Here is a 22,251-nt window from a genome sequence, read left to right on the forward strand (position 1 = left end):
TTCCTAAATCAACAAGAGAGATTTGGGGCCACTGATTCATATAGATATATTTACAAGCTTAAGTAATGTTTTAAAACTATAGTTGAAAATCATTACACAGTGCTAATAGGCTGAGTGAGGAAAGAGTTAGGTATTACAATACTGAGGCATGGGATGGGATTGCCTGGCAGCCACACAGACAGATAAAGCACATCTCATCCACAGCTCTAAAGCCTGTTCACAGTTATATACAGAGAGTGTGTCCATGCCATGTGTTCTTGGACAAGCCACTTCATTTCTTTTTGCCAGCGGTTCTTGCAGGTGTATGTCTTAGCAGTGCCTAACAGCATGGTGCCCAGGACTGGGGCTGTCACTGCAGATCTTTTGGTGATATGGTCACACAGTAATTCAGTATTACATTTGGGCTTCTGGATCTTCCAGCAAAAGTTTGGTACAATTTGGCAATCACTAGTTATTCTTCCTAGATATAATTCTTCCATACGTTTTAAAGTGACAATGAAGGAAGCACCACACTGAAGGAGCTGGTGAGAGCTCAGCAATTGTGAAATTCTGGTTGTTTTTATTTAAATTACAGAGCAGACATCCTCCATTGATCCTGCTGTTACTTGTTTTCTTGATGATCCTATTTCAATGTTAAAATTCTATAAGCCCATACTTTTGCCTAGAATAAAAGTTCTGTTTACAAGGAAGGATCTGCCAAGGGGAGCTCACTAGATTCCTTTGGTGAGATCATAGCTGTAAAAAACTTGTTGTTTTTTATTTCCTATGGGTTATCTTCTTAAAATTGTTGATATATCTTGATCCTCCATTTGTTGTACTGATGCTCTGGCAGGCTTGCTGCTTCTGAAATGTTTGGAAAAGGTTTTACCCTTTATCATTGAAGTCCATCTCTGGTCCTACTCTGCTTGTTCATGCACAATCCTCAGAATTTTATGATCTTTCTGGTTTTCCTCATTTGGGCTTGGTTCTTTCTTTGGAAGGTTCTCTGTTTTTTCTATTAAACTCCCCAGGTTTTTTTTTTAATTTATGTAGCTCCTATCACAATTCAAATACACCAATATCTAGGACGTTCCTAAAGGTAGCACAGATCCTTTAACCCATAAGGCATCACATTCCACAGAACCTGCAAGATTGTTGAAGATCATCCTAAAAATCTGTCTGTACTTCATAATTCCATGAAAACTTATTGCATCTTATCGTTCCATGGCCGATCACCTTCTTCTCCAACTCTGTGCACACTCCTTGAATTTGATTATTCCCTTATGCATCCTTTTTGCAGCGTCATGTCTGCTTTTTCCCAACAGCATTAACATAATCAATGCACTCAGACCTTGGCAGAATGGCAAGCCCTTCACATTCAGAGTAGCTACAAAAAAGCAGAATGTACTATTCATTTTCAGAAACACTTTTTCATTGTTTCTTTTATTTACTTTTTTTACTTCAGAAACAAGAGAAAAGCTCTTTGTTTCCAGTTCATTTAGGTAAGTGAGCTCTATAAGCAATGCACTCAAAATGAAGTAGTAATGAAGTGGTTGTGCCTACTGTGGTCAAAGAAGTAGCTACTATGTATTTTAAAATCCAGATTTTTTCCCAAAATCCAGGTATTTTTAAATCCCCTGGTAAGTTAGCATCATGGCTTGGCAAGTGGGCTGAGAAAACAAGACTAAAATGATTGCTACGTGCTATCTGGAGTCCTGTTAATATACTGTGGATAGTCAGAATTGCAGAAAGGTCAGAAGACAAAACAACAATGAACAGTAAGAGCATGAATTGATGATACTTTGAATCTAAGCCTTGTAATTCATCATCATATTACAACCAAAATGCAAATCAGTGGCAGTGGGTGATGAGTAGCATTTAAGGGACTGAACTGCACCAAAGACTTATAGGATTTGAGTTGGGGGTTGCTTCAGTAACAGAATAATAACATCCACATGTAAGTTCAGCATTTCATGAAAGCTGATGTCAGCATTTGATCTTACAACCTTTCATGTCATCTTCTGTTGCTGTGAACTGAAATACTTCTATTGAGTAGATGCAGTTAGTTTAAGTATAATGTAATTTGAAGCTCATTTACTTTAGGGAAGTCCATGTGATCAGAGCTCTGGGATGGAGGGATGAAAGCTGTTTTATATATTAACATTAAAGGTTTGTTGCCATGTGGTATACGCATATGCATTTAAAGGAAAACAAAGAGGACAAATGTAGAATGATTAGGAAGGGAACGTTCTGCATGTTCTTCAGCATCACATTCTGGCCTAATACAAAATAATAATTAAAAAAATAGTATATCCCCAATTTTTCACAATCATTGTCTAGGACGTTCTGAACTTGTTCCTTTGGTTTTGGTTCTTGTTTCAACTGCCTTGTGCCATGTCATCTCAAACAACTGTGTAAGAAATGTGTTAAATGATACCATATTTAGAAAAATAGCTCATTACATCCACTCCAGTCATTTTGTTCCAAAGTAAATCACTACAAAAGGTGCAAGGCAATAAAGACTGTGCATTGTATTCCCATAGCCTGACCTTAATATTAAGTCCTGAGACCAGTGAGTCAGTTTCTGTCTGGTATTTTGACATTTGCCTCTCACTAATCATTCTGCACAATTCCATTAAAAAACAGTATATATTAAAGCAGGGAAATGGCATATCTTAGGATTAATTTCTAAGCTCCTAACCAAAAAAAGAAAAAGCGTTCTGACAAGGGAAAAAATGAACTAGTGTTTCAGTTCTGGAGATCATTATTTAATTGCTTGCATATTTAGTTAGTGCTTGTCTTTCCTCAGCATATAAGGTATCCCACACTATAGCTGTCATAAGATATGTAGAAGAGGGGATGGCTTCTGCCATCATTTCTGTTTTGATCATAACCCAGTCAACTTTCTGTTCACCTCAAAAAGAGCAGTATGATGTATAGAACTTTAAGATTTGAGCACTATTTATATGGTTCCACAGCCAAGTGCTTGATTGTGCTTCCAGATAAAGTCCATGGGACTGCTGCCACTGATCTCAAGGAGAACAGGTCTGGGCCACAAATGAAGGGCTAAAGCGAATGGGACAAGAACCGGTTTCTCCTGAGAGCCCAATGACTCAAGTCTGACCATTCTCATTATCCACTGCAGCTACTCAACACAAAGATGCTCAACACCTCCACAGAGTCAGAGCAAGAAGTTTTGAAGTTAGATTTTCAGGCCTTGGTTAGCACTTGTTAAAGAAAGATCCAAGGAATATGGGGCAAGATCCAACCCATATACATATCTTTTTAAAAATAAAGATGTAAGACTAAGGCCTAGAAACATTTATTACATAAACTCAAAGCCATAGATGGTCACACCCATATTTTGTGTACCATCACAGAATTTAATGCACTTATCCAGGAAATGAAAAATCCATGTGTCCAAGGCCACATAAGCCTAGACACAATCAGTCCTTCACACAAAGGCATCCTCTGACTGACCTCCTGAGGTTGCCTTAATACATAGCCACAAACATGGCCTGGAGAATACCATACCATCAGCTGGGTGGCAGGAAGTCCTGGAAGTTCTGTTTTGTTGAACTAGTGCTCTTATAAATTCAGGCATGGATGGCTGTCGTTTGCTGTCTGTTTCTAACAGCGTTAAAAACAGTTAGCCTATCTCAACCTGACAGAAAGTATCAAAGATGTAAATTTCCTCCCATTTTCAAGAAAATGGATAACCAAACAGAGAAGAGGCTGTCACCACCACTGAGGGATGGAGAACAGCACAATCTCAACCATCATTTAGTCTCACTTCTGCTCAATCACAGTAGCAGACTTGATCCAGGTCAGACTAAGGAATACATGAAAACAATGTCTGCAGCAAACCTGGCACTACTATGCCACAAGGTTCATAGCTACTTCTTCCTATCCTAACCTTGTTTTTTGGCTATTAAGTTTTTTTAGAAACAAATTCTGTTCAAGTAGGCTTTTGTTTTACACAAAGCTTTCTGGATCCTGAATGGAAAAAGGCATGTAAACTACAGAAAACAGAGCGCACATCTGCTCCTAACATTTCATTTTACAGACATGTCCCTGCTTATCTGAATGCCCATATTTCCTCACCCAACAACACTGGCAGCCTGTGTCACAACTGCCCTGCCTCCTCCTGCTTTTCACATGTTTACTGTTTAACTTGGGGTACCAAAGCGGGTGGTATTGATTTTGTCTGTGAAACATTCCTGTGGATTACAGGGGTTTGATTTGCCAACATGTACTTCTTTCTCCTACGTGGGAAAGTTCCTCATACAGCCATCAGTAATCCATCTATGATTAGAGTGTCATTCAAATCATACTACACTGGACAATTAGGCTGCTGTTGTTATCATTTGACATTGAATTTTTCTGTTAATGGAGACAGCAATTTCAGATTGTTTAGAAATTTGATTACGCTAAAGATGAAATTTCCTTTCATATTTCCTGGGTAGACTTGAGTTAAGCAATAGAAACTAAGTCTTATCATGATAAAGATACTGAAATCTCATATCTCTTCCTTCTAAAATTCTTGCTTTTTATATACCCAATTAGGCTGGTGGTTATTTGAAGTTTCTTACACAATGGTGTCCTAAATTCCTGAAGGATGCTGAGATTCTGCCTACCTCCTGAAGGATTTAAAAGGAAACAAGCAAACAAACAAAAAACCCACACAGTGTAAACAATATTCTATCCTAAAGATACAAATACCCATAATAAATATAATCTCTAACTCTAACTTACTCTAACTAAATATTCACTACAGTCAGTTTTCTACAGAACAGCAATTTTGATGGAAAGGCTTGGAGAGGGACTACAAAACAACACAGTGCATCACCTAGCCTCATTACATTTCTAATTCTACAGTAAGCATCTCTCCTGTATGTCCGAAGATCACATTTAATTATCAGAGCCATTTCATGTTAATACTCACATATGTCGAACGCTGACTTGTAAACACAGGAGTTCCTGCTATTACCCTTTAGCTTATGGTTGGAAAACTTGTTCATTGTTCTCTAGCATTACCAGCTTTTCTTGTCATAATTCATTTCCAGGTGATACAGTTTCGTACGGTATCCAGATCCCGACATCTTGAATCACAAGATGATTTTGTTTTGTCAAAAATAAACATTATTGAAATTAATGAAGTAGGACCCTCAGTTTGAACTCCCAGGAACTTCACTTTTATTTTCTTTTATTCACCTATTTACATATCTGTGTTATTTCTCAAGTCAATTTAACTCCAGTTAAGCCAAATAGCCTTTTTTTCCCCTTCATTAAGCTCCATAACTTCACTTTTAACAAGCAATTTCTACAACACTTTATCATATGCTTCACTAACAGCTATCTACAATAAGTTTGATGCATTTTCTTTGTTTAGATGGAATACCTTAGTAAGCAATCAGATTCTATTTTTCATTTTCCTTCCCCTATGCAGTTATTCCTCTTTAATTTCCTACAGACACATCTGCCATTCAGTCCATTTGATTTTTTTGCAGCTTTTAAGTTTTTCTGGGTTTTCCTTTAGAGTTTTCTGGCTCCGTTGATCATTTACTTTAAAATGTATACCTCCAAAAAATAAAATAAAATAAAATAAAGCCTGAAGCTACAGTATGAATTACTATTCATGTCTAGAGACAGCAGGGCACTGCTGATGATGCTTAAGCACAGCCTTTCCTAAGAAAACTTTCCCTTCTGTACAGCACTGCTTCTTCGCTTATGAAACAAGACTAGGGTTCAAGAGGTAATGTAGGTAGATAACGACCAGCAACAACTGCAAAAGTTCAGAATCCTAAGTTTCTTCATGCTGTTTGGGTATTTTGGGCAACTGTATGGTACAAATTCTGTAAACAATATTTTTTAGATGACTGAAGAGAAGAAAAACTTTCAAGCAGTGACAGCAAAGACAAGAGTGTGATTTGTAGATAGACATTTTCAAAACATCTCGAACTCCACAGACAATATAAATAAGGCTTCATCTCAAAAGGGATTGATGTAATCACTTCAGTATGGAAAGCTGTCAGCTTCTCCATGTGCCTGCACAAATCTGACCAGCCTACACCATGGAGCAGAGGTTTCTGAAGAGACAGCTGGCCAGGCAGAGCAGAAAGTACTTATTGGTACAGTAACTACTACAACTCTTCCTTTGTAGGCAGACTCTTCCGACATCTGGAATGTGAGAAAACTTTTTGTCTTTTCCAAGTGTTATGGGAGCAGAGAGCATGCAGGTCCTTGACATCCATCTATGGGACCAGTATCTGCTGCTAAAATGTCCATTCCCATGTTATTGTCCTTTCTACAACACCAGGGCCCTGATTCAAAGCAATATCCAATTCAACCAAACTTTTCTACCATCTCCTTTGAGAAGAGGAGGAACTTCTCTCTCTTTCTTGGTCTTCATTCTCTTCCCACACATCTGCACAGTCTATACCAAGAGGGTACCTATGTGACCTCCACAACATTTCTCTAACCTTACAGATTTTCCAGGACATTCTTGGAAATGACAAGTCTACACTGACTGCCTACATCTATATGCTTTTTTGTTTCCTTCCTAATGCTATCCACTCTTGATTGCCTAACAGTATCAGTCTAATTTCTGTGTGTCTCCATACATACAGCTGTTTTGGTTCGGTTTTTGATTCATTTTTTCCTCTACAGCTGCTCTAACAGTGCACTGAACTGTGCTATGTTTAAGCAAAAATAACTTGAATTACATTTTCCAGGCTTCATCTGTGAATACTTTTTGTCCTCTTCAGGAAAAAAACAAAACAAAACAAAACAAAAATACTTAGCCATGTCTAAATGAGAATATCAGTATTTGATGTATCTCTCTTTCATATGTTGTCTCTCTCATGTCAAAGAGTCACTGGGAATAGTGACAGAAGCCATGTCCGGGAAATAACTGATAATTTTAATTTGTGTCTCAAAATGTTGACTCTTTGAAAACAAAGTATCACAAAAATCTGACTCTGGAAAATCTTCTGATAGAACAGACGCAAGTTTCAAAACTTCTCTGCTAATTCCAAAACATGTGAGTTGCCTTATACCCACGATACGTGTTTCCGTCATTCCACAAAAGGAATAACGATGACAAGTTTCCATGAATGTTTCTACATAAAATGTTAACACTAATTTGTTAATTGTTTTCCCCAGGACTCTCAACTGCAGCAGACTAACAAATCATTTGCTGAAAGAATCAAACTCTTCATTTTGGTGTCAGGCATCTTTTGTGCCAGCTGCTGTGGCAGTCCTACTGGTGGGCAATCTGCTTGACAGGTCCTCTCCATAAGGGTCTGCTGTCAGGTTTACTGCTGAAGTACTTGAAGAGCTTTGAGATTTTGAAATTTCACTCAGAAACTGTATCTTGTGAAGGTTTTCTTAACAGGGAGTCATTCATCATGAAGCTCAGTAGCTTCTAAAGAAGTAAGGATTTACTGAAGACCTGAAATAATGATAAGGCATCAAATTTCTGTAATGGGGGGGGGGAAGGTATTGAGACTGTTATTTTGGAACATGTTATAGCTCTGAAGAAAGAGCACCCCTAGTCAGCATGTGTCTGCAACCTGGAAACCAAAGAGGAACCTCAGACATGAGTCTCAGGAATCACAGAATGGCTTGGGTTGAAAGAGACCTCAAAGATCATCCAGTTTCAATGTGCATTTCCTCTTTTCCAAGAGGTTTGACTTGTGAGTCTGCACCAAAGGCTGAGAGGTATCAGCATAGGAAAGTTCCCCTCCAAAGCAGCTGTTTTAGGTGTGGATGCAATCAGACATTTCAGTCCACTTGTCATGTGCAGATCAAATTCAACCCAAAAGGGGTACAATTTTCTGTCACAGTGAAAGTACCTTCATTACTTGGTGATACGCCATCCTACAAAAAGTCTTTACATTAACATTTCCCTCTACTCTCAGCACGCAGGTCATAACACTGCTCAGTACAGCACGTAGTGTTTCTTCCTAATGGTATCACAGAGGTTATAATCAGATCTTTCTTATTAAAATACAAAGAACATTTTTACAAATGGATTTTAAAAATATGAATATTCTCTTCAGCTTTGTCTCAGAAGTGTCCTTGGTTCTGCTTATAGCTGATTACTTTGAGTGGCAAAAGGCTGTGCAGGAGTTTTACGTAGCCCGCTCGCTCCCTCTTAATATATATCACTGAAATTACAGCACATGTAACGACAGATAAACAAATCTAATTTATTCTCATTCTCAGCTCAAAGCCAGCTCGTAAACTCTGCTTTTTCTGCTGCAGCATGCATGGGCTCACACGAATCTCACTAAATTAAATCTTTTCTATGTTTTGTGAGGCGGTAAGGCTGCCCTGCCCCGCTCTCTTCTTGGCACATCCTACGCCGGTACGTGGGTTTCTGCGTGTGCCTATGCCCGCTGCCGGCACTCCGTACGCCTGGGACGGCCACGAGGGCTGCTCTGGACGAGCAGAGGGGGCTCCTCTGGCAGCAATAGGCTGGCAGAGAGCGGCAACTCTGTCAGGAGCCCCAGGGAGCACCTGAGGGGTGCTGGGGGGACGTCCCGTCGAAGGACAGCGGCTCGCACTTCTGGGGGGAGCAGGAGCGGTGGGAAGAGGGAGGAGGAGAAAAAGCCGAGAGGGGCTGAGGAGTAAAGCGGGAGGAAAGCGAGCCGGAGTGTGGAGGAGGAGCTGAACGCACCGAGGCGGCGGGCAGGGCTCAGTCGGGTCGGGAGCTGCCAGCCGGAGCGGTCGGCCGGTGGGGCAGGTGCGGAAGCCTCATACAGCCGCAGGGCGGCGGCAGCCCTCGGGGTAGGGGCTCGGCTGGGCGTCCCGCGGGCCCTATGGTGCGGCGGCGGGACCCGGCTGCTGCTCGCCGCCTTCCGAGGGGGCCCGCGGAGCGGCGCGGGGCAGCGCAGCCCGCCGGTACTCGGCTGGCATGAAGAACCTGCCGATCCTCCTCCTCCTCCTTTCTCTCAGCTGGAACCTGGGGCGGGTAAGTCGGTGGGCGCTCAGGCGGAGCAGGTGCGGGTGATGGAGAGTGCGGGAATGATGTGAAGAGCCGCGGGCAGCCGCGGGCGGCCCCGGACGGGGATGGGGCAGAAGGTGCTCCTCTGCCCCGCCGGGACCGAGGTGTTCTCACGGGCGCTGCTACAAAAATCAACCCGAATATAATAGGCTTTAAGGTGCCTTCCGTTCACATCTGCATTTTTAAGCACTGATCTGTCTAATCCTGGCTTACAAATAACCTGCGCTTGAAAAAGCAGAGCGATGCACGTATCTGACCGGCGCTAAGCAAGTGCCCTCGGTGTTCCTTCTGAGGTCCTGGGTGTGTACCAGGGCACTGTCAGGCTTGAACACCCCCATAGCCTGGAGAGGTACGTCTGGAGGCAGCTGGGCTCTGCTGGGGCAGTGTGGTAACGGGTTGGCACGCATTCTGTGTTTGAAAAGTGATGTTGCATTGCCTTCGAGCGCAACCAAATTTATGTTCTCAAAGTAATCTTCGCTATAGATTGCTGATAGCCAGAAGCCCGCACTTACTCTACAAGTGCCAGAGGTCGATGTCACTGATTTGCAAGTTTTCTTCATCTCAGTAGCTGATCTGATTGAATTACTTAACGTTTTTGTGCAGTGGAACCCACCCTCCTCACGATTGCTAATTATGACACGTTTTGATGAGTGAGAAATGGGGAAAACATTTTGATTGTTTTTCAGAACCTGTTACATGAAAGGAAAATGTAGATAAGTCACTATGTTCACTCAAGCCTTCCATTAGAAACAGGAGCTGTCTGTGGAGCAGACTTTACATAGCAAAATGATAGCTTTAGTTTAACTCTGAACTTGGTACGATAACTGCTAGAAATACTAATTTAAGGATCAGGACAAACTCAACAGAAGAAATCTGCTTGAAAGTATAGAGTCATAATATGGTAAAAGGAGGTCAGGTTCTGATGTTGCAGGTGGTGAAATGATTAATTTGGAGGAGAGGAAACATTCGTGTGAGTTTTGTGGCAGTCCCTGCTATGCTTATGGCCACCATGCTGCATTTTAAATAGCTGTGCACCTGGCTACCAGGAGCCTTCAGGACAACAGGTTCTCAGTCCTAACTCTGGGTCCAAGGTTCTTGGATCTACAATCACATATTAATTAATTATTGCCGTTATGAAAAGTTGTGTCTCATGAATCATAGACTATTACCTAACTCTGCTGTTGTCTCCTAGGAAAAGGAGGAAAGATAGCTCTGCTTTTTACTGTGGGGATGACTGAAATACACATACTGATGTTTTATTTCATTATGATCTCTGAGAATCCAGCTGATATCGGCACAGTTTCCAGTGTTTTGTTTCTGTCTCCCATCTCCATCCCTGTCTCTTCTCATCATCATAAATAACCAGAGGGCAGAGCCATAAGTGAGTGAAGGGAATACATTTTCTGAAATAGGATTTTAAAAGGGGGGCTTTTTTCCCATGTAGCACTTGCTTGAATCAAACAATCGTGCTCTGCGACCTTCAGGAGATAAGTCTATATATGGTGGAAAAAGGAAGAAAAGCAAGATTTATCATGTCAAAGATAGTACAGGTTGACCAGTTTTCATGTTCTGTCACTCATATTAAACTTTCAGCTTCCTGACTTAATAGAAGAGCACATGCCTTAAAAAAAAATAAAAATAAAAGGCAGCAAATATGTTTATTTTCCTGCTTTGGTTTAACTAGTTGCTCTTCTGGAGGAAGGGAAGCATTGGTGAATTCACTAGATAGTTAAGTATTGTTGTGTAAATGACAGTTGGCCTCAGAATGCTACATGAAGGAGTCATTCAATGCTCTGGTGCATTAATATTTTGTTCTGAAAAGTCCATATGCGAGAAGCCAAAATGGGCACTGATTGGGTGTGTAAAATGCCCAGCACGTACTTGGGTAAAAATAGCATCGGTTCAAGTTGTGGTTTTCACTGTTAGTAGTTGCATCCTTCATAAAGTGTTTTGATTTGTATTTCAAGCCCGTGGCCTCTTTGTTAATTTGGCACAGGTGAATGGCGTCCATCCAGAGTGCAGATTTCAGCTGGAGATTCACAAGGAGGAAACAAAGTGCATGGAACTTTTAAAGCATGCAAAGCCGGTGGACTACAAAGGTAAGAAAAGATGAACTGTAACGCAGAGAAAACGATAGTATAATGTTTTTCTCTCTTTACCATCTTTGCTAGCTCTGTTGCAGTTGCCACATTTCTCTATATTGTGCATGTCATTTCTATGTAGTCTGGAACACAAGCAGCTTTAGCCTTAAAATTACAGCTGGAGCAAGCACGTGGTGAGAGTTGTGCCAGGCTAGGCATGTACTGGCTGGCTTGCTATATGGGAGAAAGTATGCGCTTGTGCTTTAGGCTGATGCTGATTGCACTGCTGATAATATTTTTCATAGTCAGTGGAGCTGAGTGCTGGTGGTGACAGGGAAGAACAAGTCTGAAGAAAAGCTAAAAGCCTTGGATCCATCTGTCTCTCTCCAGAACTAGTTGAAAGGAAAATACTAGTGTCAGGATCAGTGGGTTGACCAGGTAGAAGGTATTACAGGCAAAAGAAAACATTCAGCCTATGAAGACCATAGTCATGCAAAGGAAAAACTGAACATTAGTGTTACATTCAGAAAATGAATTTACTGTGTTCCTGTAGTGTTTGTACTTTCTCTGCAGATATAACCAATGGTAACTTGAAATGGAAAGGAATAATTCATCTTCTATTTTATATATTATGTTCACATTTTATCTAAAGGGAAGAGAAGAACTTTGTTAAAAGTTTGGGCTTTTTGTTGGAAGTTGGTATTGAATTTCTGTGTTGTTTTTATTTGCTTGTTTTATTTTTTAAACTAGCAAAAGTATCAGTGTTTTATAATTGGATATCTTTTGAAAACAGTATGCCAGAACACGTGAGCAGTAAGCAGGTTTTATACCTCTACCAATGAAAAGGGTAGAGTTCTTCTTGGAATGCTTTATTTGCATGCATTACTTGCCCAACGCTCCTCTGATAACACGCAAAATATTGAAGGGAAGGGTGGGTTTTCAGCAAGGTGCGGGAGATCTTAGATCTAAGAGCAACTGCATGTTTTTAAGTCCAAAAGAAGATCTTGATTTTTACAAAGTAATGACACATCATTAAATTTCTGTTGTCAAACGCTTTTCAGGTGGTTGGAAGCATATAGCTTCAAATTAGTTGAAATGCCTCATTGATGTGCTGCCTTTTTCTCTTGTAGTCCAGGTACAAATCATCCCAGAATAACTAGGCTCCTTGGAAGATCGCAGCTCTTGTAGTGCAGTAGTTTTTCTTTGGTTCTGTTAGATGATACGTGGTATATTTGTTTTTCCATAATCTGTTTTGAATTCTGTCTGAATGTGGTACCTGAAGGATCTGCCATCAGCAGTGCCCTATGAGCATAAACACCAGTCTCAAATCAGGATCCCTTCTCCACTCCTCTTCTTGATTAGAAGGATTAAATTCCTCAGTGCATATTCTAATACCAATTTATATGCAATAAAATAATTAAAAGGATCATCAGTAGTTTGTGTTTTAGAACAAGCTATTTTTGATTAATCCAGATCAGTAATTAAAACAATTATGATAAAAATGGATCATTTACATTTTATTTGTATGAGTGATAAGATAGATGGCTGTTACACAAATAATGTGAGTATGAAGTCAGATGGATAAATAATTATTAGCCTGCTTAATGAATTAAATGATGAATTAAAAAACACAATACTAGCTATTACAAGGCTTTGAAAATCAAGCTTTCTTGAAGATTCATTTTTGTGATCCAGATACTAGGCAATATTTCTGCCAGAGTGGGGGAGACGGGGGCTTCCTGACAGCAAACTGCTGTGTAAGAACTTTGTATCTGGAAGACCGTAAGTCTGATTCTGTTGATTCAGCCCTGCAGGTAGAGATAACACAGCAGTGGAAGGATTCATACATTTAATTGAATGCCTGGCTTAAACAAATGGAATATTTCACTTCAGAGGAGATTGAAATGAAGCCCCTTTGTAACAAACCCTTAGAAACTGTATGTTTCATTTGGTAGAACATATCCTACACTTCGTGTTATAGATACCTTTACTAAGAACTTGTCCAGAAGAGTCGATGTCAAAAGCATCCATTTGTATTTCCTAAAATATTAATTCTCATGGTGTCCTTCTTCTCCTAATAAACTCTGTATTCATACAGAGATGGAAGGAGCATTAAAACAGAGACATGCAGATTGTCGCGGTGATACTCTGACTGCTGATAAAGAAGTTACTAATGAAAATTGGCAAGCTGGAACTAGTCCAAGCCCTCGCTCTGCGCCCAAAACTTGTATTGCACTTGAAATGTAATTCATTACAATAAATCCACAAAACCCACTTCAGTTTTTCCTGAATGAGAAATATGGTTATGCAATCCTTATCATGCTTTTCTGACTTCAGTAAATGCTACCTGCCTCACAAAAGTTGCAGTGAAACCCATGGTCCAGTCTGGGATCTGAAAATGAAGGTTCACTGGGAGGCTTGGGCCCCAATTATCAAATTATCAGTTATTAAATTTTTTCTCTTAATTTTTGGAGCAACTATTTGGCCTTCACATCTCTGTGTAACGTGCTCCGGAATTTGACCAGCAGATACCACTAATGAATTTTGGAGGTTCTGGGTTTTATGGGACAGGCAGTTTTTCCTTTGCTCTGGATGGTAATTACATAAGGAATACTGTGTGTACACTATCTATTATAAGCTTTGTAGTAGGGATGCATAGAGGAAAGAGAAAAGATTTAATGATAATGGGTATTTTCTTTATGTCATAAATGATGCTATGGTCATCTGCCCAATAACATGCTGTAGAATTTCACTAATTTTTATAGGTGTAACTAAAATCATTGGCTATGAAGTCCACAAAGACCTTGCTTACTTCATGGTTTAATAAAACAACACAGTGGGTTTTGCATGGAAACACCGTATAAATGCTCTGTAAATTTCCTTTGAACAACATTAAGGATATTTTAAAAGCACGTAACTTTCTACTTCCCACCCTTTGGGGGAATTTCAGGCATTAGCCTCCCTTCTGTTAGTGGAGAGCATTGCACTCCATGTAGGGGAAAAAAAGTCACTCTCCAAAGATCTGCATCAGAGCCTTTGTCTGCATGGTGATCTCTAGCAAATCTAGTTGTTTATTCAATAAAGACAGCGTTTAGTTGCTCCATCCTCGTTTGTTTATTCCTAAAATTGGATGCCTAAGGTATAGATGCACCTAAGCTGGAAGCCTGAGAGGTGGGGTGAGGTTTTTTGTCATCTTGTTTTTGGAGGGCAGATGATTGCCATTCCGAATTGCTCATAAGTTACAGACTTTGAGGTCTGTATGAGAAAACGCTATTTCATCTTTTACCTTCTACCCATGGCTTGTGTTTCCACAATGAAATAGAAAGCTATTATATAAATTGCACACACATAAAAACTTGCTGATTGCAAATTTTTGGTCTTTCCTCTTTATTTGGAATTTTACCTCACAGAACAATTGCTTCATTTCTGTTCCTTCAAATGAAAGGTGAAGTCTTACAATCAAAATGTTACAACTAAATCAGTAGACTTTGTAGCAGGATTCCACAACAAAAAGACAGATTCTTTTTAAAATCATTTTGGACTGAATGGCTACAAAGTTAAATGAGTCTTCTTGGATCTTGCTTTCCTAAATGCATTTTTGTGAGACCTGTCTGCCAGACAGCATGTATATTTTTAGATACGGCATCTTAACACTGAGGAAAGAATACAGGTGGAAAGAGAAATGGCTCTGGAAAAAGAAGTTTAACCCTAATCTAATCATCGAAATTACGCAGCCAGTAGAATTTCACACAGAGATTCCAACACCAAATTTCTCTGAAAGCCCTTCAGAATGGTGGGGTAAATATTCTAATGGATCAAAAGCTAGTTTGTCTATCTTGCCTCTGCCATTGAGGTTATTTCTCCAGCAAAGACAGGTGCCTGTCTTGCACTCCAAACTCACACATGCACACCTGTATAGCTCTATATTGCACAAATGAAGGACTGACTGTGAGTGTAACTATGCTAGCCTGAAGATCACTCTCTTCTCTTGTTTATGTTGGAGGCTTACACAAAGCTGGATGAGGTCTGGGTGAATAGGAACCTCCTCAATGTTCCCTCTTTCTTAATCCTTACAGTCTTATCAGGTTCCTCTGTCAGTTTGTTTTTGCAGCTGTTTTCTCTGTAATGTATGTTCAGTAGAATCCTAGACTGGCTTTGATGGGAATGGACCTTAAAGATCCTCAGGCTCCAAACCTGTTGCCATGGGCCGTATTGTCAGCTCAGTAGTTAGGGTTACGATTCTGTTAGACTGCAGCATTGCTTCGAGTTACCTGAGGTAGCATTAAGCATAGAATTTAATGATAATTGGACCACGGAACTTCTTTCACACAGCACCAGCCGGTTGTTAAGGACCACTTTGGCTTTTTCAGATCTGTGTTGCTGCCTTTCTTGCTGCAGTACAAGCATGCTGCTTTTTGGTTCACACAGGTTTTTCAGAATATTTAAGGAGCGGAAGGGTCTGCTTTGAATGTTCGGTTACTCGTGGTTTTAATTAGTTGAACTGTCATTGTTAATGGAAACACATAAAACTCTGTCACTGGTGTTACCATAGTGAAAGTTATACTTAATCATTACAGAGCAGAAAACAGGTGGCTATTCTTATGAGGAGCTAGACCATAGGTGAGAAAGCACTTTGAATGAAAGAAGGTATGGGAAGTGTAGTTTCCTACTGAAAACTAACTGATGTGCAATAAATGTGCAATAGATTTCTATGCCCTCAAAAAGGTAAGTAGGAAGTGAGCAATGGATATAATATACAGCTGTAAGGGAATTAATTTTACTCTTTGGAAGATTCTTAAAGAAACATCTGCCTGTATAGTTTTGAATTTAAGTCCTGGTAGAGATGTCTTTGGCCGCAACATCCAGGTACCATGAAGAAGCAATCCTGAATACCAAAGCTCTAAAATATTACCAGTTAATACAACAAATAGCTCATAGATGAGAATAATGAACATAAATGTTTAATTCCAATACTGTACTTTTGATATTTTCTGGTGAATTTTCCATGAAAACAAGATTGATATTTAATAGTGTTAACAGCTTTGACTATACTATACTATAATTGACTATACGATAATTATTTTTCCAGTATATTAAATAACTGTTTTCATGTAGTGAGATGGGAATGCTGTCTGCTCACGCAAAAACACACTGTTGTCTCCAAAGAACATTGTAAGTAATTGGAAAGTGAGATTTACTTTGTTTGGATGGAAAAACTTAAATATTTCGTTACATTACCCTAAGAATATGTGAATTACCTTAAAAAATAAAATCAATCTATAGGTTTTGGGTTTTCTACCTTAAAAAATAAAATCAATCTATAGGTTTTTGGTTTTCTGGTGGGCAGCTGTTCTTCAGAAAGGAAATAATGTTCTTCCTAAATGTTTCATTATCTCGAGTAATCCTCCAAGAAGCCTCAAGAACACAATTTTTAACACTCCTAGTAATAGGACTGGCTTTTAAAAATCTGTAAATGGCCAACATCTTAGGTCAATAGGAGATTAAAATCTATTGTTTTGATGTTGTTTATTCTTATTAGTTCAATCTGGTGTAGTGTATGTGAACTTCCAAAACTCCACTGGATCTGTGTGACTCCTTTCTGTTGATCAGTAATTCTAAAAGTTTACATTTCCATTTCCTCTGTGTTTCTGACTAATCAGAGCTTATATACACTGTGCACCGTTTCACAAGAGTATTTTAGTTGAAGACAGGCATATTGGAGGTGCTTCTGGACAGCATTGTAGCCTGGCTTCTCACATACACAGGAGCATGTTTCTGCCAGCTTCTGGGCCTGCTCCACCTGCAGTCATGGAGCAGAGCAGGCTGCAGGTGTCAGGCACCTCCTGGGGGGCATCAGGCAATGTGTGGGAGTAATGATCAAGCCTGGTGCAGGGAACTGGGGTTAGACAGCACTAGAGTGGCCATGTAGGGCCACAGCAGTGAGTTGTGGCCCAGGTGGAGTCAGGCATGGGCATGGCTGAAGATGTGCACCCACAGTACAGCTGAAGGCCCAGGTCTGAGCTGGGATGGGACCCTGGTCAAAAGATGGGGACATCCCCAGCTGAGGCTGCAGAGGGACACTGTGATATATTCAGGTTGTGGGCAAAAAAAAAAAACACATGGAAGATAAATTTAGCAAAGGACCTTTGAACAGTAAGGCTTTTGCTGCTGTCTTCTTCCTGCTACCTCTTTAAGCTGTTGTGCTGTGGATTTTTTGCTTCCAATTTGCTAGCTCATTGCTTCTCGACTCCTTTCTTTTCCTTTCTTTCTTTTACTCATTTTAAAATGTAAAAAGAATTTCATTCCATATATGCTCATAAATTCTCATGTAGCCTAAATTATATGCTATGGCGTTCAGACCCACAGTCTTGAAAACATTGCCCATAAGAGGTGAGATTTCTTCTGCTTTGTCAAGTTAAGTACAAAAATCAAAATGTTTCCCTGCTTGAAAAACAAACCGTAGACTAGCTGACAACTTGCTGGCGGATTTTCAGAGGACCTTCGCTTTGTTTCATGTATCATGAACACTTAGCTTAAAAAAAATGTTAAACCTCTCTTTGAATCGGCGGTTTTTAAATCCAAATGCAAAGTGCCACCTAGTGGCTATTATGTGTGTATTATACATATATATATGTGTGTGTGTATATATATATATATATGCAGCATTTTCAAGTGAAAACCCAGTGTTACACTGTAAGAGGTGAAGAAGCACATGTTTATAAGCAAGCTTATTGCTCAGAGGCCAAGTGTCAGGTAGGAATATGTCTATATGGAAACTGCAAAAAATGGGAAACAGTTTAGGCTATAGTCTTTTGAATTTCTTTTCAGTGTGAGGCATCTGGAGATGTATCACAAGCATTAAAGATCAAACATTGAAATCAAGTAAATTATCTCGTTTCTACTAGGTAAGAATAAATCAGCATTATCATCTGGAAGAAAAAAAAGTGAAGAGCATTAGAGTAGTGACACTGTACCCAAGCTGATGAGTGAGTCGTTGAGAAAAGGTTTTCTGGGAAGGCTGATTATTTTCTTGGATATTCTTATAGTGTCTCACCAGGGAAGTAAATGATAGAAATGAAGAGGTTGAAAAGAGTTTGTTATATTTAGGGTGCAAGAGAGTTTTACTAGACATCATGGGTATAGGGAAGAACCTTCTTTTTTGCCTGTGCTAGTTTTATTAACAGACAAGGAAGGAAATGAAGAGAATAGCAGTAAAGATATACTCAGAAAAGTTAGGGCGCCAAGGCAAAGCAAGACCTGGGCTGGTTTTATACATTTATACGTGCATATTAGTGTGGAAGTACAGAAACATTCAAGGCTTGAAATTTGTTAAAGCTAGATACAAGCACAAACTAAATCCATGGATGAGCATAAAATTAAAGAAGTGAACTTAAAAATGCTTTAAAGTAATTAGAATTCTTACAAGTTTGGCTTTTTTAATTAAATGTAAACATAGTAAATTTTAGGGACAATATGAAATAAACATTAGAGTATCTTAAATTTTATTTAAAATGTGCAAAGTTTCTAATAAACTTTTAAAAGATTACTGGAATTACTACTAAAACTTAATACCTTATTATATACATAGAAATATTTTATATCACAATTGCTTAATATCCGATGGAGATGGTAGGAATCAGGCTATGTATGTAGGAGATGGGCAGATCTTTCAGAGAATGAGCATACTGAATGATTTTCTGCAGTGTGGCAGAGATGGATAATATTCCAGAAATTCTAACACTGAGTGAATTAGTGGCTGGACAGAAAATAGTAAAAGGAGCAACTCATCAAGGCAGATACCCAGAGCACAGTGACACATTAAACATGGCCCATACCTCACCTTCATTTTCCAATTGTATGGGTATTATAGCACTATAGGCTGCTTGATAGTCACAGGCCCCAAACTGGTGATTATAAGGAGCAATTAATCTGACCAATTTTCAGATGTTTTAGAGTGAAGTCAATAGTGCTTTGTCACCCTCTGGTAATATCTCATGTATCTCAGTGTTGACTGTAAAGTGAGACAGTAGTAAAGAGCAGTATCTCCTTGAAGTCCTGCAAGTCCCAGGTCTCCATTTTGAATTTCCAAATTAGGAAACTAATTGCAGTTTTCAGTTGTGCGTGATTAAGCTCATGCTGTACAATGAAGGAAAGCGGGCATGGAAAAGGAAGCCTTATGGAAGTTTATGGACTTGTTCAACAAGTCCGTAACAAAACATTTTGGTAAGAAAATGATATATGACTACTATATTGTTAAAAGTATGTAGTAATTGGAATGGGAAATGGGAAAAGGTGTGAGCTGAGGGCCGAGTAAAGTAAGTACTGTTTAACAGTTGCACTTCTAGAAGCCTCTGGCAATGCAGTGTGCAGTAACAGGCACATTTCAGCTTTCAGCTGTCGACCATTTTTCAGAATCACAGTGTAGTCATTCAGTGAATATAAATGCTTCTAGAACATTTTAGCAGTTTTCTCAGATGTCCTGTACAATAATAAATACACTTGTAAGTATACATAAATTGAGGCTTCATGCTTTTGGAAGTCTAATGACAGACACTCAAACTTCTCTCTGATGATTGTTGATGCATTTGAAAGTGTTCTTCTGTAGAAATGCATCTTTTGTGTTATTTCATCTGTTTGATTGAAGGAGTACAAAAAAACCCTGTTCTTTTCTCTGCAGTAAATGCCCCTAAAGTCCTCAAATACTGAGGAAGATCTGAGGTAAAAAAAAAAAAACAACAAAACAACAAAACACATATTCCGTGCAAGTTGTTTGTGACTTGTAATGTTTTGAACATCAATAATTTGCATACTGTTTTACTTCCTACCAAGCTATCTTTAACATGCAATGCAAACTGCGCTGATAAATCATGGTGGGAATAATACTTGGGCCACTGTTTTCTATATGAGATTTTATGTCAAGAAAAGCTTGAATAAGAGTTTAGGAGTTCAGTGATTTGGTTGTTGGGGTTTTTGTGTGTGAGTTGTGTGTGTTACTAGTGGCACTCCAAGGTCCACACTGTTCAGCTGCCTTTTTTAGCAAAAGCTTTACCTAGTCAATATAGTAGCATGGTACAAATTGATAAAGGCTTCTGAGCTGGTTGCAGATTACGATATCAAATCTACCATCTTCCAGAGTGTTTATTAAACAGAAGAGAAAATCTGTGAGAGTAGTCAGTTCTAATAGGCGTGCATGAATGCTTTGATGCACTTGTTACTGAAAATTGGGGTGAAATAAAAAGGTCTGGAGTCACACAAGTTGCTCATTATTATTGTGTACTCCAGAACTTGTTCATGCTGGCTCAGGCAGTACATCCATCCAAGCCAAAAGAGTTTCATTTCGCCACTACAGTTATGAGAGGTGGCAGATGAAGAAAACAGTTTCTTTGTCTCCCCGATACTTGTATGTGATGTTGTTGATGTTGTTTCTGGCTTTAAATCAATTGGAAAGGAAGCATGACCTGATTTGGCTGGGGTTTGCATTCTTTTGTTTTGCATAAGCCCTAGTGTTAGATCACAGAAGTAAGGCTTAATTTTACTGCAGTACTGCAACTCAGGAAGCACCCGAACATGTTTAAGTTCTGTTGACTTCAAAGGTTATGAAGGTGACTTGCACAGATATAAACCTTATTTTTTAAATTATGTATAAAAGGACAAGTCAACATGGTCTCAGAGGTAGCATTGCTAATGCTAGAAAAAGCCACAAATGCCAGAGGGAGTATAAAGTAAACAGGTAAAATAGACATTAGAAAAAACTCACAAGCCAGTTGTTAAAGAAATGTGTGAACCAACTGTAGGGGTAGATATGCTAGAAGGGACAAACTCTGTGGGATTATCAAGAAAAAGGAGTGATTATGAAGATCAAGGAGCCCTTACACTCTACATCAGTCACTTAAAACACTCATTCGAAAGATAAGGACCAGAAATCTGGAAAGATTTGTCAACAGGAGCATCTCCAGCTGATTCTGGAGTACAGATGGAAAGAGTGCCACTTTCATAGTTCCTAGTCCTAACTCAGTCTCCCTTAACATAAGGTAAAGCTGAAAGAAGTCAGATATATTGATCTATGAGTCAAGAGTTATTAAATGAGCCAAAGTAAATAGTCCCCTTCAAAGTAATTGGGAAACTTGACAAACCAAGGTTTATCAGCATTAAGCAAATGAGAGTGGGGTTGATTAGTATGCAAGTACCTACTGTCTAGATTCTGCAACTAATTAGCAACTTCAAACTCTATTGAGAATAAAGGAATGTTTTGAGGGTGAACATTATTAGGAGTCTGCTTTAGAAAAATGTGAATTTAAACAAGTGATCAGTGCATTCTGCGGAGATGACATGCTTGAGTCTTAAAGGCTAATCAAGAATACTTACAGGTCAGATGTGCCCCAAGTACAGTGGATGTACTTCTGGAGGACATCCCGGATACTCAGTACCACCTTGCAGCACAAGAAAAGAAACATATTGTAAAGATGCCCACAAATAATTTGTAGCAGTGGGTAAATTATCTATAAGATAGTAGAGAAGATGGGAGATGGAATAATCAGGAAATAATTTCTTTGCCCTTTTTTTCCCTGCCCGTCAGCTGCCATTAGCGACTAAGTGACGTAGTGCATAAAGGGACTTGCCATGGCAAGCATTATAAAACAGAAAAAAAACCCAAAAAGTAGGTTCCTTATTACAAATAAAGTAGTTGGTAGTGATGGCAGGATGTAGGAGAAGGTCTAGCTTATGATGGAAATTTGAGTTTGTTGACCAGGTCCTCACTTTATGGTGTCTTATGCAACCTATTAAATGAAGCAAGTATGGGAAGGTATGTAATATGGGGAACATAATAAATTTGTTGCATACCTTTTGGCATAGAAATGTTGATGCAGTATACAAGGCAGTGGAGGATAAGGCACTACATGTAACCTACCCACTCAGTAAACTTTGTGAAATATTCCTCTTATTAATCTTTTACTTTTGACATAATCTTTCTGAATTCATTTGAATTCGTATGGTTCTAAAAGGAATGAAGAAAGACTTGGTCTCCGTGAGCAAGTGATTCCTCTGGAGAACATTTATGGAGACATCAGCATGGGCAAAGCCTTGATAAATGCTATCTACCATTAAGAAGTTGTTACTAGTATTACCATCACATGTTCCTATGAAGTTTTATGACCTCCTTCTGAAATCAGCATACAGAAG

The 22,251-nt window shown here is 39.3% G+C and overlaps 1 protein-coding gene across 1 annotated transcript in view; it reads left to right on the forward strand.

Annotated features, from left to right (window-relative positions):
* The first annotated feature begins 8,197 nt into the window (after positions 1–8,197).
* Positions 8,198–22,251, forward strand: part of VIPR2 (vasoactive intestinal peptide receptor 2) — a 51,044-nt gene continuing 36,990 nt past the window's right edge. Inside the window, exons 1-2 of the mRNA XM_072329811.1 lie at positions 8,198–8,956; positions 10,986–11,088. Coding sequence (XP_072185912.1) covers positions 8,900–8,956; positions 10,986–11,088 — 160 coding nt within the window. The 5' untranslated portion in view covers positions 8,198–8,899. The remainder of the gene's footprint in view (positions 8,957–10,985; positions 11,089–22,251) is intronic.

The sequence above is a fragment of the Excalfactoria chinensis genome, chromosome 2 (assembly GCF_039878825.1).
Source record: "Excalfactoria chinensis isolate bCotChi1 chromosome 2, bCotChi1.hap2, whole genome shotgun sequence".
In the NCBI taxonomy this organism is placed as follows: domain Eukaryota; kingdom Metazoa; phylum Chordata; class Aves; order Galliformes; family Phasianidae; genus Excalfactoria; species Excalfactoria chinensis.